At 53.8% G+C, this 25,529-nt stretch overlaps 1 protein-coding gene across 4 annotated transcripts in view; it reads right to left on the bottom strand.

Annotated features, from left to right (window-relative positions):
* Positions 1 to 25,529, bottom strand: part of SULF2 (sulfatase 2) — a 109,672-nt gene that overhangs the window by 10,352 nt on the left and 73,791 nt on the right. For all 4 annotated transcript variants that reach the window (XM_074347394.1, XM_074347396.1, XM_074347395.1 and 1 more), the window contains exons 5-11: positions 16,586 to 16,755; positions 11,839 to 11,989; positions 10,971 to 11,146; positions 8,052 to 8,180; positions 6,625 to 6,681; positions 6,015 to 6,144; positions 4,463 to 4,655 (exon numbers count right to left, since the gene is read on the bottom strand). In XM_074347394.1, coding sequence (XP_074203495.1) covers positions 4,463 to 4,655; positions 6,015 to 6,144; positions 6,625 to 6,681; positions 8,052 to 8,180; positions 10,971 to 11,146; positions 11,839 to 11,989; positions 16,586 to 16,755 — 1,006 coding nt within the window. The remainder of the gene's footprint in view (positions 1 to 4,462; positions 4,656 to 6,014; positions 6,145 to 6,624; positions 6,682 to 8,051; positions 8,181 to 10,970; positions 11,147 to 11,838; positions 11,990 to 16,585; positions 16,756 to 25,529) is intronic.

Raw genomic sequence — 25,529 nt, forward strand, 5'->3', positions numbered from 1 at the left:
ACCCAGAGGCTGTAACCTCACGGCCCTAAACATCGGTTTAGGAGCAGGGTCTGGAGCCAGTCAGGGTGCAGGATTCTGCTGGGCTCTGGATGACCACCAGGTGGCAACCAAGAGACAAGGACCAGCTGGAAGGGTGGATGTAGAGCAGAGAGGGGTGCGGACAGGAAGGGAGGAAAGGATTCCCCCTCCCACGTGGCCCAGAGCTCCAGGATCCAGTCCTGTTGCCCCGACTCTTGGGGCAGATGCTTGTATCTTTCTGTTCTCACTCCTTGTATGAGAGTCACACGGGCCACAGGATCCAGGTCCAGGAGCGGCATCTCTGACCAAGCCTTGGGTCTTTCCTGGCCCTGGAAAGCTTTCTTGGCTTTTTCCTCTCTGAGTTGAGTTGCCGTGAAGCCACGGCAGGCTTGAAGCACACGGCACTGAGCTGATCTCCCTGTGGGAGCAGGTCGGCTTCCCAGGAGGGCTCTGGAGTAGCCCCACCGGGGTATTTCTGTCCCTCTGTCCTCCATCCCCCAGCCATACACCCAGGGGTTCCCAAACAAGAGCCAAATCCAGGCCTCGGCCTGATTTTGTAACTAAGCTGCTCTCCACCTGCAGGGCCCACGGCCGTTTTCTGGCCACAGTGATGGAACTGAGCATTTGAAACACCGTTGAGCCCGCAAAGCCTCAAATATTTACTCCCTGGCTCTTGACAGAACAAGCCTACCAGCCCCCCATGTACAGCTTTTCCTGGACTGCAGTCACACCACTCACTCTCCTTGTCACCCTAGTTGTCTGTGTTTCCAGGGTTCCGGAGGCGTCCTCTCTACTCCAAGTACTGGGAAGGGGGGGACGCCAGAGCCCAGCAACCAAGAACTGAGGCTCTGGAATTAGATCGCTCGGATGCAAACCCTGGGCAAATGCCCAGGAAATGTACTTAATTTCTGAACAGCAGTGTTCTCATAACGGTACGTGCATTCCAGGGCTCTCTGGAGGATGGTATGAAACAGACCTGGTAAATACCTCAGCACCTGGAAGCCGGCATCCAGCTGCTGCTCTGGGGTTAGGGACTTGGCAACTGTGACATCCTTGTGCTTTCTGGGGCTGGGACCCACTGGAACTCCTGCTTCCTCTTCCCTGACTTAGAGCACTTCCTCTCCGGCCAGTCACAAGGCCTGTTCCTTCTCCATGCTCGGCGTTCATTTAAATGTCAACCGGCCAAAAATTCCAGAGCTCCGCCCCTCTCCACCTGGTCATGCCACTGTTTCGGTTCCTCCAAGCATTTTCCGTCAGGAGAAGTCATCTTCCCACCTTGTTAACTTGCTGACACCCAGTCTCTCCAGTGAGGTCTGACTGGCGACGAGGTCTCTCGAGTTCAAGTGTAACCTCGGCAGCTGACATGTGGCAGGCTTGCAGATTTGCTGGGAGACTGAGTAAACATTAGCCACCTGGACCGGCCTCTGCCCGCCCTCCCCAGTCCTCATCTCCTCCGCCAGGTCCTGGTCTCTCCTCTGCTCTGGGTTGGCCACTCTGCCCTGCTTCCTCACCCCACAGCCGGCATCCCAGTGGACCCAGGCGAGCCAGGGTCTGAGCTACTGGAGGCCACAACGTCTCAACCTCAAAACTGGTGACACTCTGGGGCCAGATAAACCTTGGCCGTGGGAGACTGACCTGAACATCGCAGGATGTTTAGCAGCATCCATCACTTCCACCTACTGGATGCCGGCAGCATCCTCCCGCCACCCATCACACACAGTTACGACAGCCGGCAACGTCTTCACACGGCCGAGCGTCCCTGGGGGGCAAAATCACCCCCAGTAGAGAACCCCTGCTCTAGGCTGCTTGCTCAGAAAGGAGGGACATAAATTAGGAGTTTGGGATTAGTAGATACATACTACTAATATAAAAGAGCTAAACAACACGGTCCTACAGTACAGCACAGGGAACTATGTTCAATACCTTGTAATAGCCTATGATGGAAAAAAATGTGTGTATATATGTATAACTGAATCACTGTGCTGTACACCAGAAACTAACACAACATTGTAAACCGACAAGGAGGAGGAGAAAAAGAAGAAAAGGCACTTGCAGGAGGAAGAACGCAGGGCCAGGCGATGGGGCCCGAGTCTCCCAGGCTGCTGTGTGGACCAGCCTCTCCTGCCAGAAGGAGCCCCCCTCGCCACACTCCCAGGAGAGAGGGGGGCCTCAGGAGGGCATGGGTTGAGCTGAATCTCAGCTATTTTGGTGCATTTTTCTTTCCTCTGAACATTAATAGGAAGAAAAAAAAAAAAGAAAGCTTAACTGAGTCTCAAGTTCTCTTATTATTTAAAGATTCTCCACTGTGCCATGTGCTGAAGCAAGATGTTAGCTGTGTAATTCAGCATGGAAACCAATCATTTTATTCGGCTAAAAACAGATTAGCTGAGTAGTTACTAATCAGCTTGTGAGGAACAGTAACAGGGGAACGACCACTGGGAAGGGCCGCTGCAGGCAGGAGCCGGGTCTTGGCAGAGACGCTGCACCTGCTCTGTACCGAAGGCGCCCTCTGCCAAGGCTGGAGGGACCAGAGGAGCCCAGGAGGCCGCTGAGCCTGCCGCTGGACACATAATCTCTAGTTAGGCTACAAGGGAATCTCATTCAACCTTAAAAAGGACGGAATTCTGACACAGGCTCCAACATGGATGACTTGTGAGGACACTAAGCCAAGGCCAGATGCAAGAAATAAGCCAGATATGAGAGGAGAAATACTGCACTACTCTGCTTATAGGAAGTATCTAGAGCAGTCAAGTTCATAGAACGTGGAAGGCTGGCTGCCGGGGGCGGGATGAAGGGCGGTTGTTTAATGGGTCCAGAGTTTCAGGGCGGCCAGATGAAGAGAGCTCTGGAGACGGGTGGTGGTGATGGTTGCACAGCAGTGTCAATGCACTTAAAGCCACTGAACTCTACAGTCGAAATGGTTAAGATGCTAAATGTTACATAATGCATATTGTACCACAATTTAAAAGAACAGAACAAAAATGTCTCCTTAGGCTTTAGCTGTTGTTGGATTGGGAGCTAGAGTGACCCGGACAATTGCCCAGCTCTGGGGGGAACATTCTAGCCCGATGACCAGGTCTCGCTGAGACCGAGTCCCAGCACTCAGCAGCCGGCCCGAGTGTTTTCAAAGCCCAGGTGCATCCTCGTGTGAATGTTCGGCGGGGAGCGTTCAGCCCAGGAGAGCTGGCCCTTAGGACGGGGCTGCGATCGCCTCAGTGTGACAGCTGAGTCTTGCAGCCAGGTCTTGAGGGCTCCCCTAACCCCCAGCCCCTGCTTGCTGGCCTTCTAACCTTCTGTCCTCCTTCAGCCCCTGCTAGGGGGAGGGGTGAGGCTAAGGCATCACTGGGATGGTGCAGGGAGCTCTTCCTCCCTCCAAAGTATTGCTGACCCTTGAATGACGCGGAGGTACATGTGTGTAACTTACAACTGGCCCCTGGTAGCCGTGGTTTCTCTGCGTCCGTGGATTCAACTAAACACAGACTGCGTAGCACTGTTGTATTTAATGGAAAAGTATTCGCATATAAGTGGACCCCCACAGTTCAAACCCATGTTGTTCAAGGGTCAGTTGAACAGCCCATGCCTGTCACTCGAGGTGGCTGTTCTATAAAGTCATTGCGCATGCCGAGTGAGCGAATACAGAACCAGTGCTCCTGGAGGAAACACGGGTCAGGTCCCCGCGGGCCTCGGGTCCCGCACTGACCCGTCAGTACAACATCTCATTTTAAGTGTGTTCCATTACTTCTGTCTAAAGACGCCTGATTTGATGCCTATGTTGATTCACTAGCATTGAACTCAGGGCGGCAGCTGCATCACTGAAGGAAGCTTAGCCACGTGTCCCCTCTGTGGGACACATCACGGCCGTCCTGGGCTTGGGGACACTACACAGGATGTCAGCACCACCTTGGGAGCTGTCTTACACAGAGAAATCACCACACAGAGGTACAAAATGTTGCAAACGTGATGCTAAACAGACGTAAGGGCTGAAAGGAGGAGGCAGAGCCATGCCTTGCCGGACCTCCGCTGGGAACCTGCAGGTTGGGGACTTGAAATTTTTTGCTGCCTTGCAAGTGCCCCCATCCAGGGCCTGAAATGCAGCTGGAGGGATCCTCTGAAAACACTATCTGACCCCGGCTCCTCTGCTCAAAACCTCCCAGGGGCTGCTAGTCTCAGGGAGGCCCCCACTGCGCTCTGAGACCCTGCGCCCTGGGCCCCGGTGGTCCCTCTCTCCCTCTTTCTCTTTACGCTCCTGCTCTTCTTGGCCCCAAGGACACACTATCTGGTGGTCTTCCTTCTTTATTACTCTCTGCCCCTTGGAGGATGGGTGGATGGTGAGGGGTTTCACTGCGTCCCCAGCTCCTGGAACGAGACCTGGCCTGTGCTAAGTGTCTGAATTTGAACAGGGTTCCCGGGTGCAGTCCCTCCCCTCCTGTCCCACCATGCTTACTCTTTTTGAAGAACTTCTTGCGGCGTCCGGCCAGGCCGAGCGGGTCGTTCCCACCGTCGCAGACGCAGGCCTCGTTGCCGGGTGCGTAGTACTTGGGCACCAGGTTGGAGAGGGCCCTGCCCCCGGGCCGCGCGGGCCCCTTGCATTTGTGCAGCTTCAGCTTCCCTGTGGCGTCCTCCACGCACTGCCACTTCTGCAAGATATGCCAGGCCCTCAGACTCCCGGGCCTGGGCTGCTGGGCCCCTTCCCCAAACCGGCCACCTTCCCCGCCCTTCCCCATCCACCCCAGAGACTTTCCTCTCCCGGCTCCCCATGCTCTGTGCCTGGGACCATCCAAGATGGAGGGATGTCCGCCGTGGGAGGAGCACAGAAATGGTACCCAGGGTGATGCGCTATGGCTGAGCGTGAGCTGTTGCGGGGAGCCCCTCTAAGAGAAGCACCAGGTGGAGGGAATGGCTCATGTGCATGGAAGGGCATGCCCAGAAGGCACAGCATGAGCGAAGCTGGGGCAGCAGCACCGGGAGGAGACTCCGTCAGCCGGGCCAGGACGGCATCTCCAGGCGAGTGGACGTCTGGGACTGGGGTCCTGGAGGCCCGAGAGCAGGAAGTCCAGGGGCCATGGATCGATGCCTCCCCAGCTGGTCTAGGCCCTGAACCCCACCCCCAGTGCTTATTTCCTTTGGGCTAAATGGTGCATCCGGATAATCTGTTTTGAAGATGCTGACACCTGCCCTTCCTCAGCCCCGGGGCTGCCTGACCCCCAGTCTGTGAGGGGAGGGCGGGGATGAGAAGTGGGTACGGAGGCTCCAGTTTCCCTCATTCTTACTGGTGAAACGGGCGTGAGCCTGAGCCACCGTGGACGAGCTCAAAGCCCCAGCTCACAGACTGAGGCAGGGATGCACTTCCTGTTCTCCTGGGGCCAGACCAGGCCACCCCCCTGCCTGTCCCCTCCCCCTCCCTTTGAATCTTGCCTCCTGCCCGGGTCCCTCTTTACAAGGCCCTGCCCCCTCCACTCTCCTCTCCAGAGCCTGCCTTGCCTTTCTAGGCCTCAGAAAAAGCCTGTTCCCCAAACATCAGTCACAGTTCCTGCTTCCTCTAAATCCTACTCAGATTATAATTTCCTTAACCTTTCTCTTGAAATCAATTCACTTTTTTAAAACTTAAATTTGCTTATTTAAAAAGGCAATTTCCTTCTACTCCTGTAAGTGGAAAACCAGCCGCAAAGGATCAGGGAGAGTGAGTCTAGCGGAAAGTTACCTAACTTTATAAAGGCCGCGCAGAGGCCAGCTGTGTCTTTGTCACAGAGCAGCTGGGCAAGAGGCACAGAGCAGCGAGACACACGTGCACCCACAGGGGACTTTTCCTCTGGCACGAGCAGGGTCGAAAGGGCTTTCTGAGTGTCGCCTGTACCACTGGCATCGCCCTGGGTGTCACGGGCCTCGCTGGCTCCGCTGGCCCAGGGGCCGAGGTTTGGAGGGGCGACTGCTGGCAGGGAAGGAGCACGGGAGGGGCACTGTCCCCCGTCTCCAGGGCACCGGCCGAGCGTCCTTACCTGCCCCAGCTGCTCACACGCAGTCTGGTACTCGGCGCGCTGACACAGGTCTTTCACACGCTGGTACTTGGGCAGGAAGTTCTCCTCCTGAGCATCCACCTTGTCACTGTCCCTCTTGTGGAGCAGTTTGCTGTGGGCAAGAATGGACACGGGGCTGGCCCTGGAGGAGCACGTGGCCCCGCTCAGCCCTGGCGTCATGTCACCACATCTTCTGATTGTCAAGAGACTTAAGAAATGAGAATTTTATAAGAATCCTCCCAAGTTGCATGAGTTGGCAATAAATTAAAGAACATGTAAGTCACTGTAGAGGCAAGACAGAACACGTCTGAAGGGTCCACGTGGTCTCCAGACGCAAATTCTGTATCAACCACGTGAGCAGAGAACAGGCTTCCCTGTGTATCAGGGACTGTGGGCATAAATTCCCAGCCACTGGTAGGAGGCATAGGAACAGTAACATTCTCTGTCTTGCCCGGGACGGTGAGATCTTTAATGCCACGGGTGCAGGTGGGGCTGCCAGGAGCTTCCTGGCAGGGACGGGGCAGACGGGGGTTGTCTGGGTGTGGCTTGGCCCAAATGTCCCATGGCGGCTCCTCCAGCCCCCGGCACTCACCCTCTCTCCACCAGGAAGGAGTCCCGCCAGACCCTCATCTTCTTTTTCAAGTGAAACCTGGGGAAAAAAGCACACTTCCATCTTCTCATCAATGTGGGGGGGCTCACACGTCGCCCCACCCTCCCAGAAGTAGGGATGGTACGCGGGGCCAGCACCAACCCCAGGGATAGTCGGGGAGAGTGGGGGGTGTGCACACTCCCCAGAGCAGAGCTGCATTTTCCCAGAGACTCGGGTCTGAAGGTGCATGGGGCAGGAACGACCCAAGTCAAAGCTGCTCTGAGTCACACACAGTCGTCCCAGGAAGTCCAGCAGTGTCCCCAGTGCTGGGAGACGCCCATTCCTCTTCTGTTCAGCCCCAGATGAAATGGCTGTCCTGACTTTGGGTTAATTACACTGTGTTTCGGGTGGATTTTTTCCCCTTTGATCCTTTATAGTTGGATTTGTGTAATTTAAATGTGCATTTCAAATAGTTTAACTCTATCATTTCCATTTCCCAGATGGGGACTCGGGCTGAGGGAAGAAGCTTCCATCCTGCATCTGACTCCCAGGTGTTCTGGCTCCCATCTCAGCGCTCCCGTCCCCTAAAACATGCCCATTTTGTACCCTTACAGCTCATAAACCTCCTAGTCAGAGGGAGGAGGCTCGACAGAGGTGGTCCCCCCTACAGGACAGTCAGACGTGGACAGACAGTGCCCATCAGGGACAGACCTGAGCTGCAAGGAGTTACAAGCCAGAGGTTGCAACCTTGGGGCCGTGAACTTGGTTGGCAGTTACACTGCTGGCCACCAGATGTCGCTGCTGCAGCACCAGTGACTGTGTCCTTCCCCTTTCCCGTCCCCACCAGGCTGGGCTCACCTTCCCACCAGTTTTTTGCTCACCACCAGTTTTTTTTGTGTCTCCAGGACACCTAGGAACATGCTCCCACCACACCGTCCAGCATGAGAGCCACAGAGTGCAGCAATTAAGAGTGTAATATCTTGCCTAGAGTCTCAATGGCCAGGGTTGGATCCAGACCCCCCAAGAGACCCCTGACAAGTCACTTGACTTCTCTGGGATCAATTTCCAAACTGGTAAAATGGAATCATTGTACTCTATCTCACTGGGTTATTGTGAAGGTCAAAATGATAAAATCCTCTGCAAAGCACACAGAATAAGGCCTGGCTTACGGGATGTGCTGAATTAGTCTTAACTCCTACTGTGTTGTTATTTTTTCAAGTGTTACACAATTTTAGCTCTGAGAGGGTCCTTAACTGGTCTCCGTGGCTATATTCCACCTGGGAAGGTGCAGTCTTAGAGAGGAGGCTCCCTTCTCTCCCACGGCAGGTAAATGGTCAGGATGGGGTCCAAGAACCTTGGAGACACCCCACCTCACACCCACATGGCTCGGCCTGAGTTTATGCAGTTCAGGACGTCTGGCCCCTCCTCACCGATTGGCTGGCCGGTCCGTGTCCAGCAGCTTGAGGATGGATTTCCCGTCCATATCCGAAGGGATGTCCAGCCCTGCGATGTCCAGGATGGTGGGGGCCAGGTCGATGTTGAGGACGATGTGGGGATTCCTGAGGGAGGCAGAGAGACCAGGACTCAGCCACCAGGCAGGCGACCCAGGCTCCCTTGGGAGAGGGGCGGCTGGAGGGATGGAGGTCGCCAGGGGCTGACGCCCTGAAGGTGGGCATCACTCTCCTGACCTCGGCCCTCAGTGCTCCCCTCTGTGTCCCCAATTCAGCTGAACCCCACCCCTTACCTTCTGCATCCTCCACACCACCTCAGGGGCTGGGAGCCACAGGCCCCACCTGGCTTCTCTACTTGGCTGATTCTTCTGCCAGAAATGCCCTCCCTGCCCCCACTACCTGAACAAAGGACAAAGGACACCCTCTTTTAAGAGCCACCCAAGCCCTGGACCTGCCCCCGACCCTTCTCTGAACCTCTGAGGCAAACCCTCGCCCCCTTGCTGTTCCTAGACAGGCCAAGCACCCTGGCCTCAGTCCTGCCCTTGTCCCCTCTGCCTGGAATGTTCTTCCTCCAGACCCCAGCCAGCACTCGCACTTACCACCTTTAGTTCTTTGCTCAACGAGGACCAAGGAGGCCCCTGACACACTAACTGATCCCCGTGCCCTGGTGTTCACACCCTCATGTGATCCCTCCCGCTGAGGGGGCCAGACCGACAGAAAACGGCACAGGTGAGGGGACGTGAGTCTGCGGCTATGACTGTCTTGTTAGCCGCCCCCGCCCTGAGGGGCAGGGCCTGGGCCCTAGGGTTTCCGATGTCCTTCACCTCTTCCCTCTCCCTAGCCCAGCGCCTTATGACAAGTAGCCAGGGGTGCCGGGGGGTTACGGGGGTAAGGCCAGGAAGGTGGGTGAAGCTGCGTGGTGGAGGGGCTTGAAGGCTAGCGAGAGGTCTGAGGACAACCTGGTAAGAGGAGGGAGCTGGAGAAGACTGCAGGGTGGGGGAGTGGATGTTGGAAGCCAGCAGCTGGCTTGGCTGAAGGTCATTCGGGGGTCCTGCTCCCCCCAGTCTGGGTGAATTGGACAGAATTGCTTTTCCCACCCAGCACCCATGCCTTGCTTGGTGGGAAAGGCATCCAATTCTGGAGGAACTACCTACCCTCACCCCCCACCCCAATTCAGATTCCACTATGTGATGTCCTTGGCCTGGTCCCTCAAGGTTGTCCACTGCCCTGGCTACAGTGATTGGTTCAGGGATGGACATATGACCCAAGTTAGGCCAGTGAGAGTCAGCCTGAGAGCTTCTGTTCAAACCACTGGTTTCCCAAACTGGACAGCTACAAGTCTGGGGCTATGGTGACCCTGCCACCATGAGAGAAAAGCCGGCCTGAGAATGAAGCCAATTCAGAGGAAGCAGGGCTGAGAGATAGAAAATGAGAGCTTGCTGTTGGCACTGCATGGCTGCTGGATCCAGCTGTACCTGAAGCCAGAGCTAACCTTGGATTTTCCAGTTACCAAAATAACTGAAGTCCTTAAGTCTTATTTTATTTGCCGTATTCATTTTGAGAGTCATTTCTGCTTACAACCAACAGAGTCCTGGATGACAGCTCCAAGTCACACATTAGCACTCTCTTTCACTGTGGTTTTGGGTCCTAAGAACCAGATCACAGACTGAGGCTGACCAGACCCACAATCTCAGTGCTTGTAGAGCCCTCAGTGGGTCAAATTCTATTTACAGAGCTGTTCAAGGTTTCTGAGAGGCAGTGAGGGGTGGCAGGCAGACAGGAGCAGCGACTACCTGCCTTCAAATTCGGATCTGTCCTTAGCGCTCTGTAACCTCAGGCAACTTAACCTGTGCCTCCGTCTCCTTGGGCTTAAACAACAGCACCTACCTTACAGGGTTGTTGTGACGCTCACCTGGATGTCAAGTGCTTAGACCAAAGCCTGACGAGTAGGCACCGTATAAGCACAGCTATGATATTACAGCCCTTATCATAGGTGGGGACCCTGAAATCCAGACAGGCAGGGAGGTCGGCAGAGGAAGTGATGAGCCCGGGCTGCAGCTCACTCGGCCTGCCTCCTGGAATTTCCACCCCAGCGTCCCAGGCGGTGGGGACACCTTGGTTCCAAGATGCCAATGCCGACGCCCTTCCAGGAGGAGCAGGAACCGTGTGCGCCTGCGTGCGCTCCTGACACCATCCGGGCTCTGGGCTCGGATGAAAGCGGGGCCAAACCAGCACCTGAACGGCGATTTGTCTGCATTTCAAAACACCGTGCGTGTTGGTCTCCATCACATCCCTGCTGACTGGAGGAAGCTGCCACTGTGATCACCAGCCTTTCTGCCTCTCCCTGCCCCAGACATGGCATTTTTGTTGCCAGAATGTGGCATCTCAAAGCCTCACCCCAGGGGAATGCTGGCGGAGGGGCCACGCGGCCCTCAAGGAAGGATGGGGGAGGCTGTTTCCCTCAGAGGCTCAGCTGATCTCAGCGGATAATGCTGCCTGGGTCCAGGTGGCAGGTTCCTCCCTGACAACCCCAGTCTGAGGACTGCTTAGGCTAGACAGAAATCGAGGTGGCCTCCCTATGCCCTGGTGGTGACACACACAGAGTCCAGCCCCCTGATTCCCTGACACAGTGCCCACCACAACCAACCTGCACAGGTGCTAACAGCTCCTGGCCTCTCCTCTCCCGCCAGAGGGGTGGACGTCACATCAGCACCCACCTGGGTGACATCACTGCCGTTCCGTGTGGCACCGAGGATCACCTGCCCAAATCGTGTGCCGCCCGGGGCAGCGGCTGGGGGCTGCTGGCTGACTGTCTGCTTCTTGCCCATCTGGGAGCCAGCGGAGCCCCGAGGCCTCCCTGGGACTTTGGGGCGCCTGGGGTTGGGGGTGTGCACTTACAGCGAGCCGGCCTCCACGTTGGGGCCTCTCACGTAGAACGGGACCCTGATGTCGAACTCGTACGGCATGGACTTCCCTTTCACCAGGCCGAACTGGCCGATGTGGTAGCCGTGGTCGGCGGTATACACGATGTATGTGTTGTCTAGCTCGCCCGTCTCCACCAGCATGTTGTAAATCTGAAAGGCAGGCGAGGCGGTGAGGGTGCGGGGAGGGGCGCTGAGCAGCGTGTGCCCGGCCCACTCCGTAATTCAGCAATTAAAAAAAAAAAAAAGGAAGGAAGCACTGACACGTGCTCCCAACCTGGATGAACCTTGACAATATCACAAGCGGTGAAAGGAGCCAGAAGCAAACACCCACATGGCGTAGGATTCCTTTTATATGAAATATCCAGAAGAGGCAAATCCAGAGACACGAGGGTGATGAGTGTGGGGGAGGGGAGCCGGGCTGATGGCCAAGGGCTGCGGGGTCTCCTTTTGGGGTAACGGAACTCTTCCAAGATCGACTGCGGTGATGACCACGCAACCCCGTGGATACATTAAAACCACTGAAACGTACCCGTGAATTGGGTGAGCCGTGTGGTATGTGAATTATACCTCCATACAGCTGCTAAAATATGTCCCTGGCCACCTGCGGCTACGGTATTGAACAGCACGGAGCTGGAATGCAGGTTGTGGGGCATGGGGGTTCGTCCGCATTGCTCAAAGTTGTATCCCCGGCCTCAGGTGGGGCCTTCTCATTCTGCCTCTGTTTCCATTCCTCGCCAGCTGGCAATGCTGAGGGGTGGGGGTGGGGGGGAAGGAGGGCAGGGAGGTGGCCGGCCTGGCGCGGCCATGGGGCTCGGGAGACGCCCAGGAGGAGGGTGGCCTACCGTCTCCATGGAGTCGTCCACGGACATGAGGGTCTGCAGGCGCTTCCGCTGCAGCATGTTGGTGAACTCCATGTGGATGGGCTTCATGGGCCCCGTGTAGCGCATGATCCAGTGCTTGTCGGGGTTGGGCGCATAGTTGTAGCTCGGCGTGCTGGCGGGCAGGCACACAGCAGTCAGGCGGGGGCGGGGGTGTTGGGGCCCAGCCCTCCAGATCCCCCACCCTCGGCGGGGTCGGGCGCCACAGCCCAGGGTGCAGCTCCCGCTGTCAGGAGGCTGGTGTGTTGGGGCCCTGTTGCACACCAGGTCAGCGTCTCTCCGTGTGGGGTGTGCACACAGGAAGACCTGGAACCCCAAAGCGAGAACGTCCTCCCGGCCCACCCATCACATCAAGGCCAAGGTCTCGGCCTGTGCCGGGCTCTTTTCAACACCCGTCTGGGATCTGCTCATCCCCCTTATAAAGAAGGAGGGAGGATCATGTTCAGAGCCCCCCACAGGCACAGCCCCCAATTCTAATTTACTAGCACTGCATTTATTTTTTCACTTACCTTGGGTAGATGGTAAGTGACAGTTATTGCAGTTAAGTAAGGTGTGACTACAGCATTTCCTTTTGCAATAAATTTTAGGTTTAAAAAAAAAGGAAAATTAGTTTAAAACTTAGGTTCATACAGGCACGTACGGCCAAACCTGTGAGGACGGTGCCTGGATGTGTACCTTTGGGACATGCCACAGTCTATGACTTAGTTGTCACAATTATTCTTCCTGTGTGGTTTACTCCCATGTACAAAAGAGGAAACAGAGGGTCAGAGGAGTTCGAGGACCTGCCCACGGTGTCACAGAGTGGACAGTGGAGCCGCTGGACTCCCATGACTTTTGCTGCACGGTCCAGTGTGATGACAAAGATAAATGAACACGATAACCCTGGACCCCTACTGAGCATGCGCCGTGCGCTGGGCACACTTGGGTTTGCCCCATCATCATTTAATACACGTAATAGTCCCGGGAGCTGGCGCTGCTTTTATTCTCTTTGTGTGAGAAGTGGGGACATGGAGGCACAGTGAGGGGACGACCGTGCTAAAGGCAAAGCTGGGACCTGAGCTCCAGGAGAGGGTCGGGGTGGCCAGGGCGCATGTGTTATAAAACCCCACAAAGCAGGGGCACCCGTCACACTGGGCCTGGGAGCTGGCTTCCCCTCAGAGCTTACCCCTGTCCCCAGGCAAAGCTGTAAATAAAGGTTGGGTTTCCAGGGCTTGAAGACAAAAAGCTTTTCAAGATGGCTATTAAGGGGGCAAACGCTGTGGGGCTTGCAGGAGAGGAGAGCGGGCCTGTCAAAGAGCACCCCAAACTCCCCTCCATCTCGCCTGCCACAGCAGGACCTCAGCCCCCCAACATCAGAAGGCTCCTGGGGCAGAAGGAAGCACACTGTGGCGGCCTGACAGTCACGGAGACCGTGTCTGTGCCGAGTGGGGGTGAGTCACAAGATTCCTTCTGGACTTTGCTTTGAGTTTCTGGCTGATCTCCTGCCGCTAAATCCAACCAGGCCCACGGCCTCCTTTGATTACAAGAAACGCTCCTGGCTGCCAGGGGCCGGCGCAGGGCCTGACCGTGTGCAGAACACCCCCAGGAACAAGCTCACCTCCCCTCGCCGCCTCCCCCACTGGGCGGGGCGGCGCTGCACAAAGAGATGCCCTCACGGCTGTTTGGCAGCTTGGAACGTGGTTCCCGTGGCCCAAGGAGCCCGGATTCAGGATGCAATTTTGAGCAATCGTCCCTGAATCTATTAGATTCTACCGGGCTGGTGTCTGCCCTGGAGAACAGGGAGGGGTGCGTTTGCCAAGTCTGATTTCTGAAGCCCTTTCTCTGGAGACGGCTTCTGGAGCTGGGAGGCTGTGGAGTCTGGGGTCCCGCCTGGAGCCCAGGCTGGCTGGCTCTATGCCTGCTTGAGGCCAGGGTCCCCTCCTCCCCCTGGGCCCCCAAGGTGTCACGTTTTCACAGGAACCCAGCTGCCTGCTAAACAAAGAGTTGAAACCCTCACCTCCTCAAGAATCCGAGGAATGTCTGATTGTTCCCCAGGGGCCTGAAGGATCACACCCCCTCTCTTCCGCTGGGGCTGGGGGCGTGGGAGGGTGACTTTGCCACGAGGCAGGAACCCCCCACCCCACCCCCACCCCAAGGACGTGAGCCCGGGGCCTGGCTCCCACGGGGGACGAAAGGAGAGGCCGAGAACACAGTCAGATGCCACACTTCCAAGGAAGCTCCGGGGGTTGCGGATGTGTGTCTGTGTGTCTGTGCGCACGCCTCTCTGTGTATGTCTGTGGGTCCGTGTATGTCTCCGTGTGTACGTGTTGCGTACCTGTGTGTCTGTGTGTTTGTGTGTATGTGTCTGTGTGTATCTTTGTATCTGTGTGTATTTGTGTGTCTGTCTGTATCTGGGTGTATGTATCTTATCTTTGTGTATGTGTATGTGCTTGTATATATGTCTGTAGGTGCATTTGTGTATTTTTGTGTGTCTATATGTGTGATAGCTGTGTATTTATTTGTGTTCGTGTGTGCGTCTGTATCTGTGTGTCCTGTGTATCTGTGTGCATTTGTGTATGTGTGTGTATATCTGTGTGTATCTCTTTGTGTATTTGCATTTGTATGTGTGTGTATGTGTTTGTGTCTGCATGTATCTGTATCTTTGTGTGTTTGCATCTGTATCTGTGTATCTGTGTATCTATCTGTATTTGTGTCTGTGTGTGTGTATCCGTTTGTATCTTTGTGTGTGTACAGAGCTGGGGAGGGTGGCTGGTGCCCTGGGCATGTGCATGTGGAGTGGGTCCACATCTTCAAGCAGCATTTGTTAGAACCCACAAGACTCAGCCCAAGAACATGGCCCAAGGCTTGACGGGGTGAGAATCTCTGACAGGAGCCTCCCAGTAGAAAGATCTGGAACTCCGACCTGAAGGCTGTCCCCTTCTCAGCCCCCTTGACTGTCATAATTAAACATCCCAGCTGCAGAACTTTCTGGTTTTTTGGTTTTATTTTGGAAATGATTACACCCCAGAGATAAGAGAGCTTTCCAAACACACCCCTAATAAGGCAAGGAGGGGGTGCTCTGGGTGAACATAGCAGGCGTGGCTCATGTTCAATTTCTGTAATTTTCATTTCAAAGAGAAAATAAATGAGCAGGCGACGTCAAACAATCTCATCACGAAACTCCGAGGCTGCGGTGGGGAGGGGGCGTGCTAGCCCCTCTTCTGGAGAAGCTGCAGAAGCAAAGCATACTTCACCCCACCGCATGGCTCCTCCCTCGGGTGGGACTGAGTTGGCCGTGCCTCCATGCCGGCCAAGGTGAGCTGTGGGCGGGGTGGGGGAGGCCGGCATCTCAGACAGGAGGAGACCGGGGTGTATCATTTTCTGTCTAACCCTCCTCCCCTCCAAAGACCAGGGGATCAGAAGGTTAACACGATGCCTTATCCTCTCTGAGCCGTTTTGGGCGCTGTCAGAAAGTAATCACAGCCAGAGGGGTGAGGAGGGCAACGCATTCTGACTGTAATGAAAATTAAACACCCGGAATATTCAGGCAGACTCCAAATTGCCCTGTCCTTGTCGCTCCAATGTCACAGCAAGGGCTGCTGAGTACCATGGCTCAGCAGGAGGTGGTCTGAGGCAGAGAAAACCAGAACTTTCCAGAAAGATTTACTAGCCAGCTGAAGGGAGGAGGAGGACCGGAGGGGTGGGCAGAGAGATGGGAGGTGGGAACGGGGGTCGGATTTGAATCTGAGCTCTGCCATTTGCCAGCTGGGTGGCCTAAGGGAAGTTACCTCCTCTTTCTGTGCCTCAGCATTCTCATCTGTAAAATGGGGGATCAAGTGTGCTCCAAGAGAGTTCTCAACAGATCCCATTTCCTGGCAGTCACACACTTGTGTAACCCCCTCCCACACTGCAGGAGCCCTGGCCCATGCGACCCATACAGCATGGCAGTCAAAGACGGCGCATCACTTTGAGATCAGGCTGTAAGACCGAGACTTCCATCTCGCCCTGCCCCCGACTCCCCCTCCCTCTCCCTCGGATCTTTTGCTCTGGAGGAAGCCAGCTACTAGGCTGTGGGGATGCTCATCAACCCTAGGAGAGACCTGCTGGTCAAGGGCAGCCATGTGGCTGCAGCCCCAGCTGACACCTCGATGACACCCTGGGGAGGCCCTGAGCTAGATAGAACCTTCCAGACAGGCTGCTCCCAGGTTTCTGACTCACAGACACTGTCAGATAATACGTGTCGGTGTTTAAAGTGGCTCGATTTCAGGGTAACCTGTTACGTGGCAACAGATAACTAATACATCAAGGGTCACCGGGAATATTCAGGGACACGCGGTGCTGCAAAAGGCTTAGCACAGAGCCCGCCATGGACTCAACAGCTTAATAAGGCAGTGGGTATATTAGCGATCTGATGCAACTAGGGGCCCCTTTTCAAAAGAATGTTTTAAAATGCATCAAATAAAATACATAGGACTGCAAAGGAAACTTACACTGAAGTGCACTTCTAGCCACAGACCTCTTAGTGGGAGGATGTGGGTCCCAAGTTAAAAACTCTTGCCACCTGCTCTGGGCTGTTATTACTGGATTTGTGTCCCGGTTTCCCCACAGATCAGCTGTCTGTCCCTGGGTTCTTGAAGTGGGAGGACCCGAGAGAAGGTGCAGCCCTGCCTCTGTCACTGTTATCACTGTGACCGAACCTGCCCCTCCCGCCTTCGTGCTGCCGGAAGCTTACATGTGCTGGGACGCGTTGGGGAAGAGGCGTGAGTACTGGGGGGCCGAGTCCTCGGGGCCGTGGGGGGCTGCGTGGCTGATGACCATGAGGACGGGCCTGTGCGGGTACATCTTCTTGGACGTGCGGAAGAAGCTCACGCTGTCGTTGGTGATCAGGTCTGTCAGGTAGTCCTGGGGGTGGGGAGAGACAGGAGAAGGCGTGAGGAGCCGGGTGTCGGGGACACAGCAGCGACCAAGACAATCCCTGCCCATGTGGCGCCGAAGGTCCAGGTACAGACAGGCAATAACTAAGCAAGTAAAACACGGGGAATGTCACAGGACGTCACCCACAATGGAGAAAAAAGGCATTGAAGGGGTTGGAGGGACCAGAGGAGAACTGCAATTTGTCACTCATCCATGACAGTTATTAAAAAGGACCGGCTAACATTATTGAGTCCTTATGGTGTTAATTCTCACATAACCGCAGAGAGCAGGTAATCCCTGTCATCTGGAACAGGAAATGAAGGCCCAGAGAAGTTAAGTGAATTACCCAGTGTCACCCAGCTGATAAATGTTGCAGCCCGGCCTCCTGAGCTTTGTCTCTAAGCCTCAGGTCTTTTCAAGGCTCCAGGGATTCCACTGTGCAGGGTGGATACATCCCTGCCTTCCCGGAGGGTCTGAGCTGGAGGCAGGAACAGATACACATCTGAACAAAGACCCAAGATGAGGTGTGACAGAAGGAGGAAGTGAGACAGAGTAACTGGGAGCTAGGGCGGGGGGAATATATTAGCCGCAGCAATCAGGGAGGGCCTCTCTGAGGAGGTGCCATCTGAGCTGAGACCCGAGTATGAGAAGGAGCTGGGCATGGGGATGTCCGCATCACTGGAGCTTACTCACAGCTGCTGCTGGAATCCTTGGGGGGAGCTTTACTGATGCCTGGGCCCACTTCCAGACATTCTGGTTTAACTGGTTCCTAGTTCAGGCTGGGCACTGGACATTTTAAAAGCTCCCCAGGGGATTCCAATGTGTAGCCAGGGTTGAGAATCACTGATCAAGAGGAAGTGTTCCAGGCAGAGGGAATAGAAAATACAAAGACAGGAATGAGCTTGCCATGTATTCAAGGAACAGAAAGAGACTGAGCTGTTAGCAGGTACAATGCAGGGACAATCAAAGGAGTAACACAAACACAGGCACGTAGTAGCATCTCCAGAAAAGTGAGATCTGCTCAGACACAGGCCAGGAGGAGAGAAGAGTTGGGGAAAAAATGATGGACAGGAAATGAGGGCTTTAAAAGCTCAGCTAAGAAGCTGGGCTTTGCCTCAACTCTTCCTGAACTTGGTACATCTTTAGCTGCTGATTTCTCTGGAAGGTAACGAGTTCTTTTACCCTCTGCTTCTTAGACAGCAGCTCTGACGAAAATTATCACTTTCAAAAGGAGATATTATTTTAGAGAAAAAATGAAAAGGTGAATGGCTACTGCTTCTACCCTGAAGTGAGCTGCACAAAATACACACACACTCCAGGTGTACCTGTGCACGTACAGACACACGCCTCCGGGGACACTTGTCCCCTGTGCCTGCGTGCACACGGATGGTCACTGCATCACGGCGACCTGCAGTGGGAAGGTGACCAATGGACTGGCACTGCTTTCATGTGTGCGTTCATTCAAAGGGCAGTAGATCTACAGTTACAGAGGTGGAAAGTTGTCCCAGAAACACTGCTAACGGAAGGAGCAAGCTTTAGAGTCAAGCCCCAGAAGATTCTATTTTTTTGTGGGGAGAGAGTAGGGGGCAGGGTGCAGAGGAGAAACCAAACCCCTACCTTCATATGCTTCTGAGCACCAAGGAAAGATCCAAAAGGACAAGATATGAAAGGACTAACTGGGGACCAAGTAAGAGAAAAGGGGAGAAGGTCCCTTCTACCCTACATACTTTTCCTTGAATATATTTTATGATTAACTTTGGGGAGTAAGAAAAGTTTTTGTAAAGGGACCCTGTAGAACCCATTACATAAACGTGAGATTCCACATTCCATAAATCAAAGAGCTGCTGCTATGGCTGCGGACACGCTCTAAAAGTGTTAGAAATAGTCCGTAACTAGTCATGGATCTAAAAATGGTGCAAAGTTCTCTTGGGTGAAAAGGAGGGGTTGGGACAGAGACAGGGATCCAGGAGAAAGAGAATGTCGGGGCAAGGGCAGAAATGCAGAGTTCAGTCCTTGAGAGGTTCCGTCTGTGGTGCCTGGGGTCAGCCAGGAGGAAGGCATTAGAGATTCGAAGTTGTTAACAGGAAGGGGGAGGCAGGGGGGAGGATGACTCAGGGCAAAAGGTGAATTTTCTAGAACCTGGAGATTGGCTCACAGGTCACGAGGAAGTCACCCTCTGCCTCCCTCTGGCCCTGAGCCAGGCCCACTCCCTGCTTCCAGGTGAGGCGGGCGCACCTGGGCATTCAGGAGCCTGACCTCCCCCTGGTGCGCTCCTGGCCACACCTGTGCAGGGGCGTGGTGATGCCAGGGTTCTGGGGATTTTGCTCCTGCCCAGAGTTCAGCAGTCACAGCTGGAAGACAGCCAGGGGCGAGGACACCCTGATGGACACCCAGGAAGGCACGTCCCCCACCTTCCCTCTCCATCCTGACCTCCACTGACAGTCTGGCCGGTTAGCCAAGAGGAACTGCGGTGCATCGGAGGAGACTCCCAGCCTGTGGCTCTGGGTGAAAGTGTTGTCTTCCTCGAGCGATCATTTAACAGTAGGAGTTCTTGGGATGGAGGAGAGGGAGCGTGTGCGCTGCTCCTGGGGACCGGGACTCAGCGACACGTGGGCTTCTGGGTCTCCCTGCTTCGTTCCCAGGCTTGGCCTTCGCCGCCGTTTCTGTTGCTGAAGTGATTACTTCTGAGCTCGCTGTCCCCTGGGTGCTGGGCTCCCTGCTGGGGCTGGGGATGTGGCTGCGGGTCCCTGTCCCCTTAGCACTCACGGTGCAGGGCGTGGAACAGCCTTCCCGTCAGACAGGTGAGAAGGCAGCAGGTGGACTGGAGAGGGATGGAGGTGAGAGGCTGAGCAGCCAAGGACAAAAGGGGGTGTGGCTGAGACGGAGCTCCTCCTCCTCTCCAGATCTGGGAGAAATGTGTCTTCCACGGGTGCCTGCTGGCAGTTGCTCACACTGTGGCCCCATGGAAGCCAGACATTCTGCCTCTTGCTGAACTTGGGTGAGATAAGACAGATCACCTCTGGATGTCACAGGACATCTGCCCAGATCAGAGTCCCCTAGCGCCTTGGACTAAATGTTCTTCTTGGGAAGCCTGACGTGAGCATCACCCAACAGCTTTTAGGCTTTGCCAGGGAACCCATGGCTTTGCTCCCTGACAGCTGGCGGGAGGGTGGGTGGGGAAGGAGCAAGGAGCAGAGGTCGTCTCCGCCCCAGGGGGCAGCCCCCAGACCTGCTTCTTGATATTTTCCTTAACTTGTCAAGTCAGCCTGGTGTGACAAAGGGTCTCCCGTCCTGAGCTGCTGGCTCCCTGGGAGCGGGTCTGTCTTACTTTCATTCCCAGTCTGGATGCTGACCCTCTCCCTTGGGGGCCGCTGCAGCAGTTTGGGTTTAAAAGAGAGTCACACCCCCTAAAAAGCAACTGTTTTACGATGGCAGAGAGCTCTGGTGTCAGAAACACCGGGTTCCAGTTCCAGCTTTATCACCTGCTACCTGTGGGCAAACCACTGCCTCTCCGCACCGCAGTTTTTATACCTCAAAAAATGGGCCCAGTAACAGTCCTTTCTTCAGACGGTGACGTGAGCACTTGACATGGTCTTGCTAAGTGAACAAAGTCTTCAGCAAGGAGCCTGGTGCTGAGAGAACCCACAATGAACACCAGCTCGTACTGTTAGCAGACATGTGCTCAACCGACCTTCACGGCAACTTCGTGAAGTGCACACTACACCCATTTTACAGGTGGGGAAACCGAGGTGGCAAAACTGACAGGCGGTTCACTCAGAGCTAGAGCTCAGGCCTTCGTGTTTTTTGTCTGGTCCATCTTTTTTATTTTAAATATTTTTCCCCCAGAGAAAAATATTAATGGGAGGACTAGCTGGTGGCTTACAGCAGGTATCAAGAAACCTTTTCTGCAAAAGGCAGGATGATAAATAAGAGAGGCTTAGCGGGCCAGAAGCCTCAGTGACAATCACTCATTACTGCCACTGCAGCTCAAGGGCAGCCACTGCATAAATGAATGGGCAGGTCTGGGCTGCGGTAAAATTTTATCTGTGCACACCAAAATTTGAATTTCATATCATTTTCACGTGTCATGAAAATGGCTCTTCTGACTTTTTTTCAGCTAGGCAGAGATGTAAAAACCATTCTCAGCTCAAGGGCTACAGCAAAACAGCTGGCAGGCTGGGCTTAACTCATGGGCTGTAGCTTAGAGAATGGATTTTGAAGCCAGACGGCCTGGGTATGAATCCTGAACGTATCCATTACTAGCTGGGTGGGCTGCTTCCTTGGCCTCTCTGTGCCTCAGTTTCCTCATCTGATGACTGGGAGTAGCAACAGCACACACTTTGTAGGCTCTGGTGAGAGACACGTTGAGTTAATTCAGGTAACAACAATTCCAACAGTATCTGAAGCATGATGCCCTCTGAATGCGTGTCAGCCATTACCCCTCAAGAATCGTATGTCTGCATTTTCCTTGTGAAAATTAAAACCCCACAAACAGAGCCATTTCCTTTGACTCATCCTCACTCCTAATCTGGGTCCCCTTTTGTCCCCCACTGGGAAGTATCTTTTCGGATGTGTTGTTACGTGTGTTACACTATTGCTTTATGCCTCTAATTATATTAATCCCATCGCGCTGTGCGTATTCGTTCTTCATCCAACAAACGCAGCGGTGAACAGGACTGACCCACGTTCCTGCCTTCATGGGCCTGTATTCAAACGGGAGGATGATTAACAGTGAATCTGTGATATACACAGGTGTGGCGCGTCAGTGATGATGGGTGATGGGGGGCCTGGGGGGGTCCCCTGTACCCAGGGTGGTCCAGGAAGGCGACATCTGAGTAGGGACCTGAAGGAGTCCTGCAACTTGCTCTTCCCGCTCAGCCTTCTGTCCTAAGCTTTCCTGATGGCTTTCGACACAGATGCCCTTGTCTGTTCCAGACTCCTCCAGGGCAGGGATGCTTCAGAATCATTTAATTACTTCCCACATCAGTAGGCTTTCTTGGTTGATTTCTTTCCGTGACAAAGTTGTAACCAACAGCTCAGCTATGCCCCCTCTGCACACAAGGGAGGCTCCTCCAGGACACACAGACATAAGTACAAAGGCTGCGCCAGAGGGTGGGCACATTCAAGGTCAGAGACCACCATTTCTGCAGAGCCTCCCACCACCTGGGCCCTTCTCTACCTGCCCCCCACTCAACCCGGTCATTCCTATCTCCCTTCCGCTGCCCCCCCTGCCTTCTCCAGCCCTCTTCCACCAGCAGCTTTTGCTCCACATCATTCTTTTCTCATCATCACTGCCTCTCTTTCCACCCTGCCACGGAGACCCCTCTTTGGTGTTATCTGCTCTCCTCTGGGATTAGTGATTCAGGACAGAGTCCTCAGAGCGCCTTCTGAGGGGCGCCTGGGAAGGGCTGCCACTTCCTCCCTATCTGGGCTGTCCCCCGAGGCCAGCAATGATGCTCTGGCCTCTCAGAGTGTGGCACCCTCCCGCTCCCTGGCTCTGCCTCGGCTGGAAACTTCAAGCTCACTCCTGTTCCCTCCTGACGCTCCAGCTCCTGCTGCTCACTGCTTCCCTTGGGAGTTGAACCCTGGACCTGAGCCAGCGCTGACCCCATAGGGGCCCCCTGTGCCTCCCTTTCCAGGCCTCCGGTAACCAGGGGCCCAGGAATCCTCCCACCTTTGTCACAGGGGCTCCTCTCATTCATGGGCCTGGGGGGAGATTTGTGTGTTGCAGGAAACGAGGTGACACGGGAGCCACTGCCTGTCCCATCCTCAGCACCAAGGAGACCGGGTACCCCTGGATAACTTCATTATGGGCTGCACTGAGACTGGGCGTGGACATGGTGAGGAATTTTAAAAAGGAGGGAGTGGATTTTTCTGGGCATTTGGAGAACTGGCCTGCGCAGAGGCTGGGAGGAGAGAAATGGCGTGTTCGGCCCTGAGAGACTGTGCTTTATATTTCCAAGGAGTCCAGCAGAGGTGCTAAAGCCCCTCGCCAGGACTTTGGAATTAATTCCCTCGGGAGGTCATGGAGACAGGCCTACTATGCGCAGATTGCATGCATATGTGTGTGCGTATGTGTGTGCGTGCGTGTGTGCGCGTGCTGCTACACTGTGTGTGGTGTTCTGACTTTAATACACATGCCTCACTCCACAGTTTATAACACGCATCCACGTGCCAGACTGTGAGCTCATGAAGATGGTACCGGGTCTGTTTTTGCTCCCCCCTTGGAAACCCAGCAGCTGGCATAGTGCCTGGCACGTAGCAGGCTCATAATAAATACTTGTTGATGGAATGAATGAATAATGTCGTCAAATCCAACTAGTCCACTCACTTGATATGGCTGTTGTGAAGATTAGAAATACTTCACATAAAATACCCAGCACGGCGCCTGGACCATAGTAGGTGCTCAGTAAATAGAAGTGCACGTTATTAAGATGCAAGGATGTGCCCATTTTCCAGCTCTGGGAACTGAGGCTCTTAGGAGTAGGTAGCATATCCTAGGGCAAGTAATATGTTCAGAGTCGGGCTCTGAGGCTACTGCTTAGTCCCTGGAGGGTGATGGGCAGAAGGACAATACAATGGCAGACAAGCACACGGGTCAGCTGTGGCTCTCAGGCAAACGTGATTCATGCAGGATTTTAGAAACGTCTGAATTAGTTGCCAATATTTTAAAATCAAGAGATTTCACAAGAAAAAATGTTCAAATGTGTAGCTTCTGTTGACAAATCAGGGACTCTGGCCATCTTGGGCCCACAATTCTACATGGGACTGACAGGCCTGATCTGAGAGTTGGCTGCCCCCTTTTAGTCAGACACGTTCTCCACAGTCTCCACCACTCCCTACGGCCCACCTGCTCCCAGGCTTCCTGTCCTGTTTGCATGACTGCCTATCCCCTGGGGACGTCTGCCTGGGGAAGCACTGTAGCACTCTGGAGATGACCTAGAGACGGCAGCCCAAGGAATCATCGCGCTAACCCAGAGAACCCTGGTTATGACAGTAAGCCAGGCGCAGGGCTAGTGGCAGTGGGAACGGGGTGGATTTGACAGTCCGGAGAAATAATATATCAGCAGGGGTGGGGGGATGCCGGAGCTGACTTTGAAGATTTAGTTGGAGCAGAAATATTGCTAGTCTCCAATCTTTTTTTTTTTTTTTCCTAGTGGAAAGTTTGGATGAAATATCACAGTTAGGCTCTCCTCCTCCTCATTATTGTCACCATCATCATCATTATTTCAGCCAGGGGTTAGGAACCTATAGCCCACTGGCCAAATCAGACCTACTGCCTGTTTTTGTAAATAAGGTTTTATTGAAATACAGCTATGTTTATTTGTTTCCGTATTACCTATGGCTGCTTTTGCACTACACGGGCAGATGTGAGCGGTTGCGACAGACACTAAAGCTTGTAAAGTCTAAAATATTTAGCACATGGCCCTTTACAGAGAAAGTGCAGTGTCCTGATCTGAACTACGATGTACTGAGTATTTACTCTGTGCAAGGGCCTCTTCTGATGCTCAGCGTGTATTGACTCATGCAGTCCTCAAAATCCTTTGTAGTAAAACCACCATGAAAAACCACTACACCCCCAGCAAAATGGCTATAATAAAAAAGACAATACCAGTGTTGAGGAATGTGGAGCAACTGGAACCCTTATGCATTTTTGGTTGGGAGTGTAAACTGGTTCAACCTTGTAACAAATCCTATATCCCAGCATTTCTGCTCCCAGGTGTATACCAAAAGAATGGGTTCCTATGTATACCAAAAGCCACGTGTAAGGATGCTCACAGCAGCTTAATTCCTAATAGACCCAAACTGGAGACAACCAAAATATCCATCAGTCGTTGACTGGATGGATATTTGCCGTCTACTTACACAACAGAGTATTATACAGCAGTGAAAAGGACACATGGCTGATACATGCAACCACCTGGATGAATCCTACAGACATTACATTGAGTGAAAAAAGCCAACACTAAAGAGCACATGTGATATGATTCCATTTAGAAGTTCTTGAAGGCAAAACCAACCCATGGTGATCAAAGTCAAAATAAAGGTAACCTCTAGGGTTGGGGATTTGGCTGGAAAGGCATATGAGAAAGCCTTCTGGGGGTTGGGAACATGCTACAGCCTGAACTTGGTGGCAGTTAAAAGAGGCACTCATGTGTGAAGATTCCCCGAGCTGTCCACTTAGGATCTATGCACTTCACCTTCTATCAGGTTAATAAACTAGAACTAGCAAAACCATGACCCAAGGAACAAAGAGATTAAGGTAAAATCACACAAAGGAATGCTATATCACAAGAATGGAGGATCTACACTCACATGTAACAACATGGGTGGATTTCAACACAGTCTTAAGCAAAAAAAGCTAGATACAGAATTAATCTATAATGCTGGAAGTCTGAGTAATGGGCATCCTTGTGGGAGGGGTGGTTGGTGGAAGGAGTTACATGAAGGGACCTTCTGGGGCTGGTGGTGACGTTTACTTCTTGACCTGTGTGGGTGCTGGTTACATGCACTTTCTGTAAGAAAGTTCTGCTTTGGCGAAATGTTATAAAACAATACTCTTCTATCACCTGACCTGAGTTGACTGGAGAACATCAAGAAGACAAGAGATAAGTGCTGATGATGATGTGGAGAAAAGGGAAATTTTGTGCACTGTTGGTGAGAAGGCAAATTGGTGCAGCTGCTACAGAAAACAGCATGGAGGTTCCTCAAAAAATTAAAAACGGAACTACCATATGATCTAGGGGCTCCACTTCTGGGTA

This window comes from Camelus bactrianus, chromosome 19 (assembly GCF_048773025.1).
Source record: "Camelus bactrianus isolate YW-2024 breed Bactrian camel chromosome 19, ASM4877302v1, whole genome shotgun sequence".
In the NCBI taxonomy this organism is placed as follows: Eukaryota; Metazoa; Chordata; class Mammalia; order Artiodactyla; family Camelidae; genus Camelus; species Camelus bactrianus.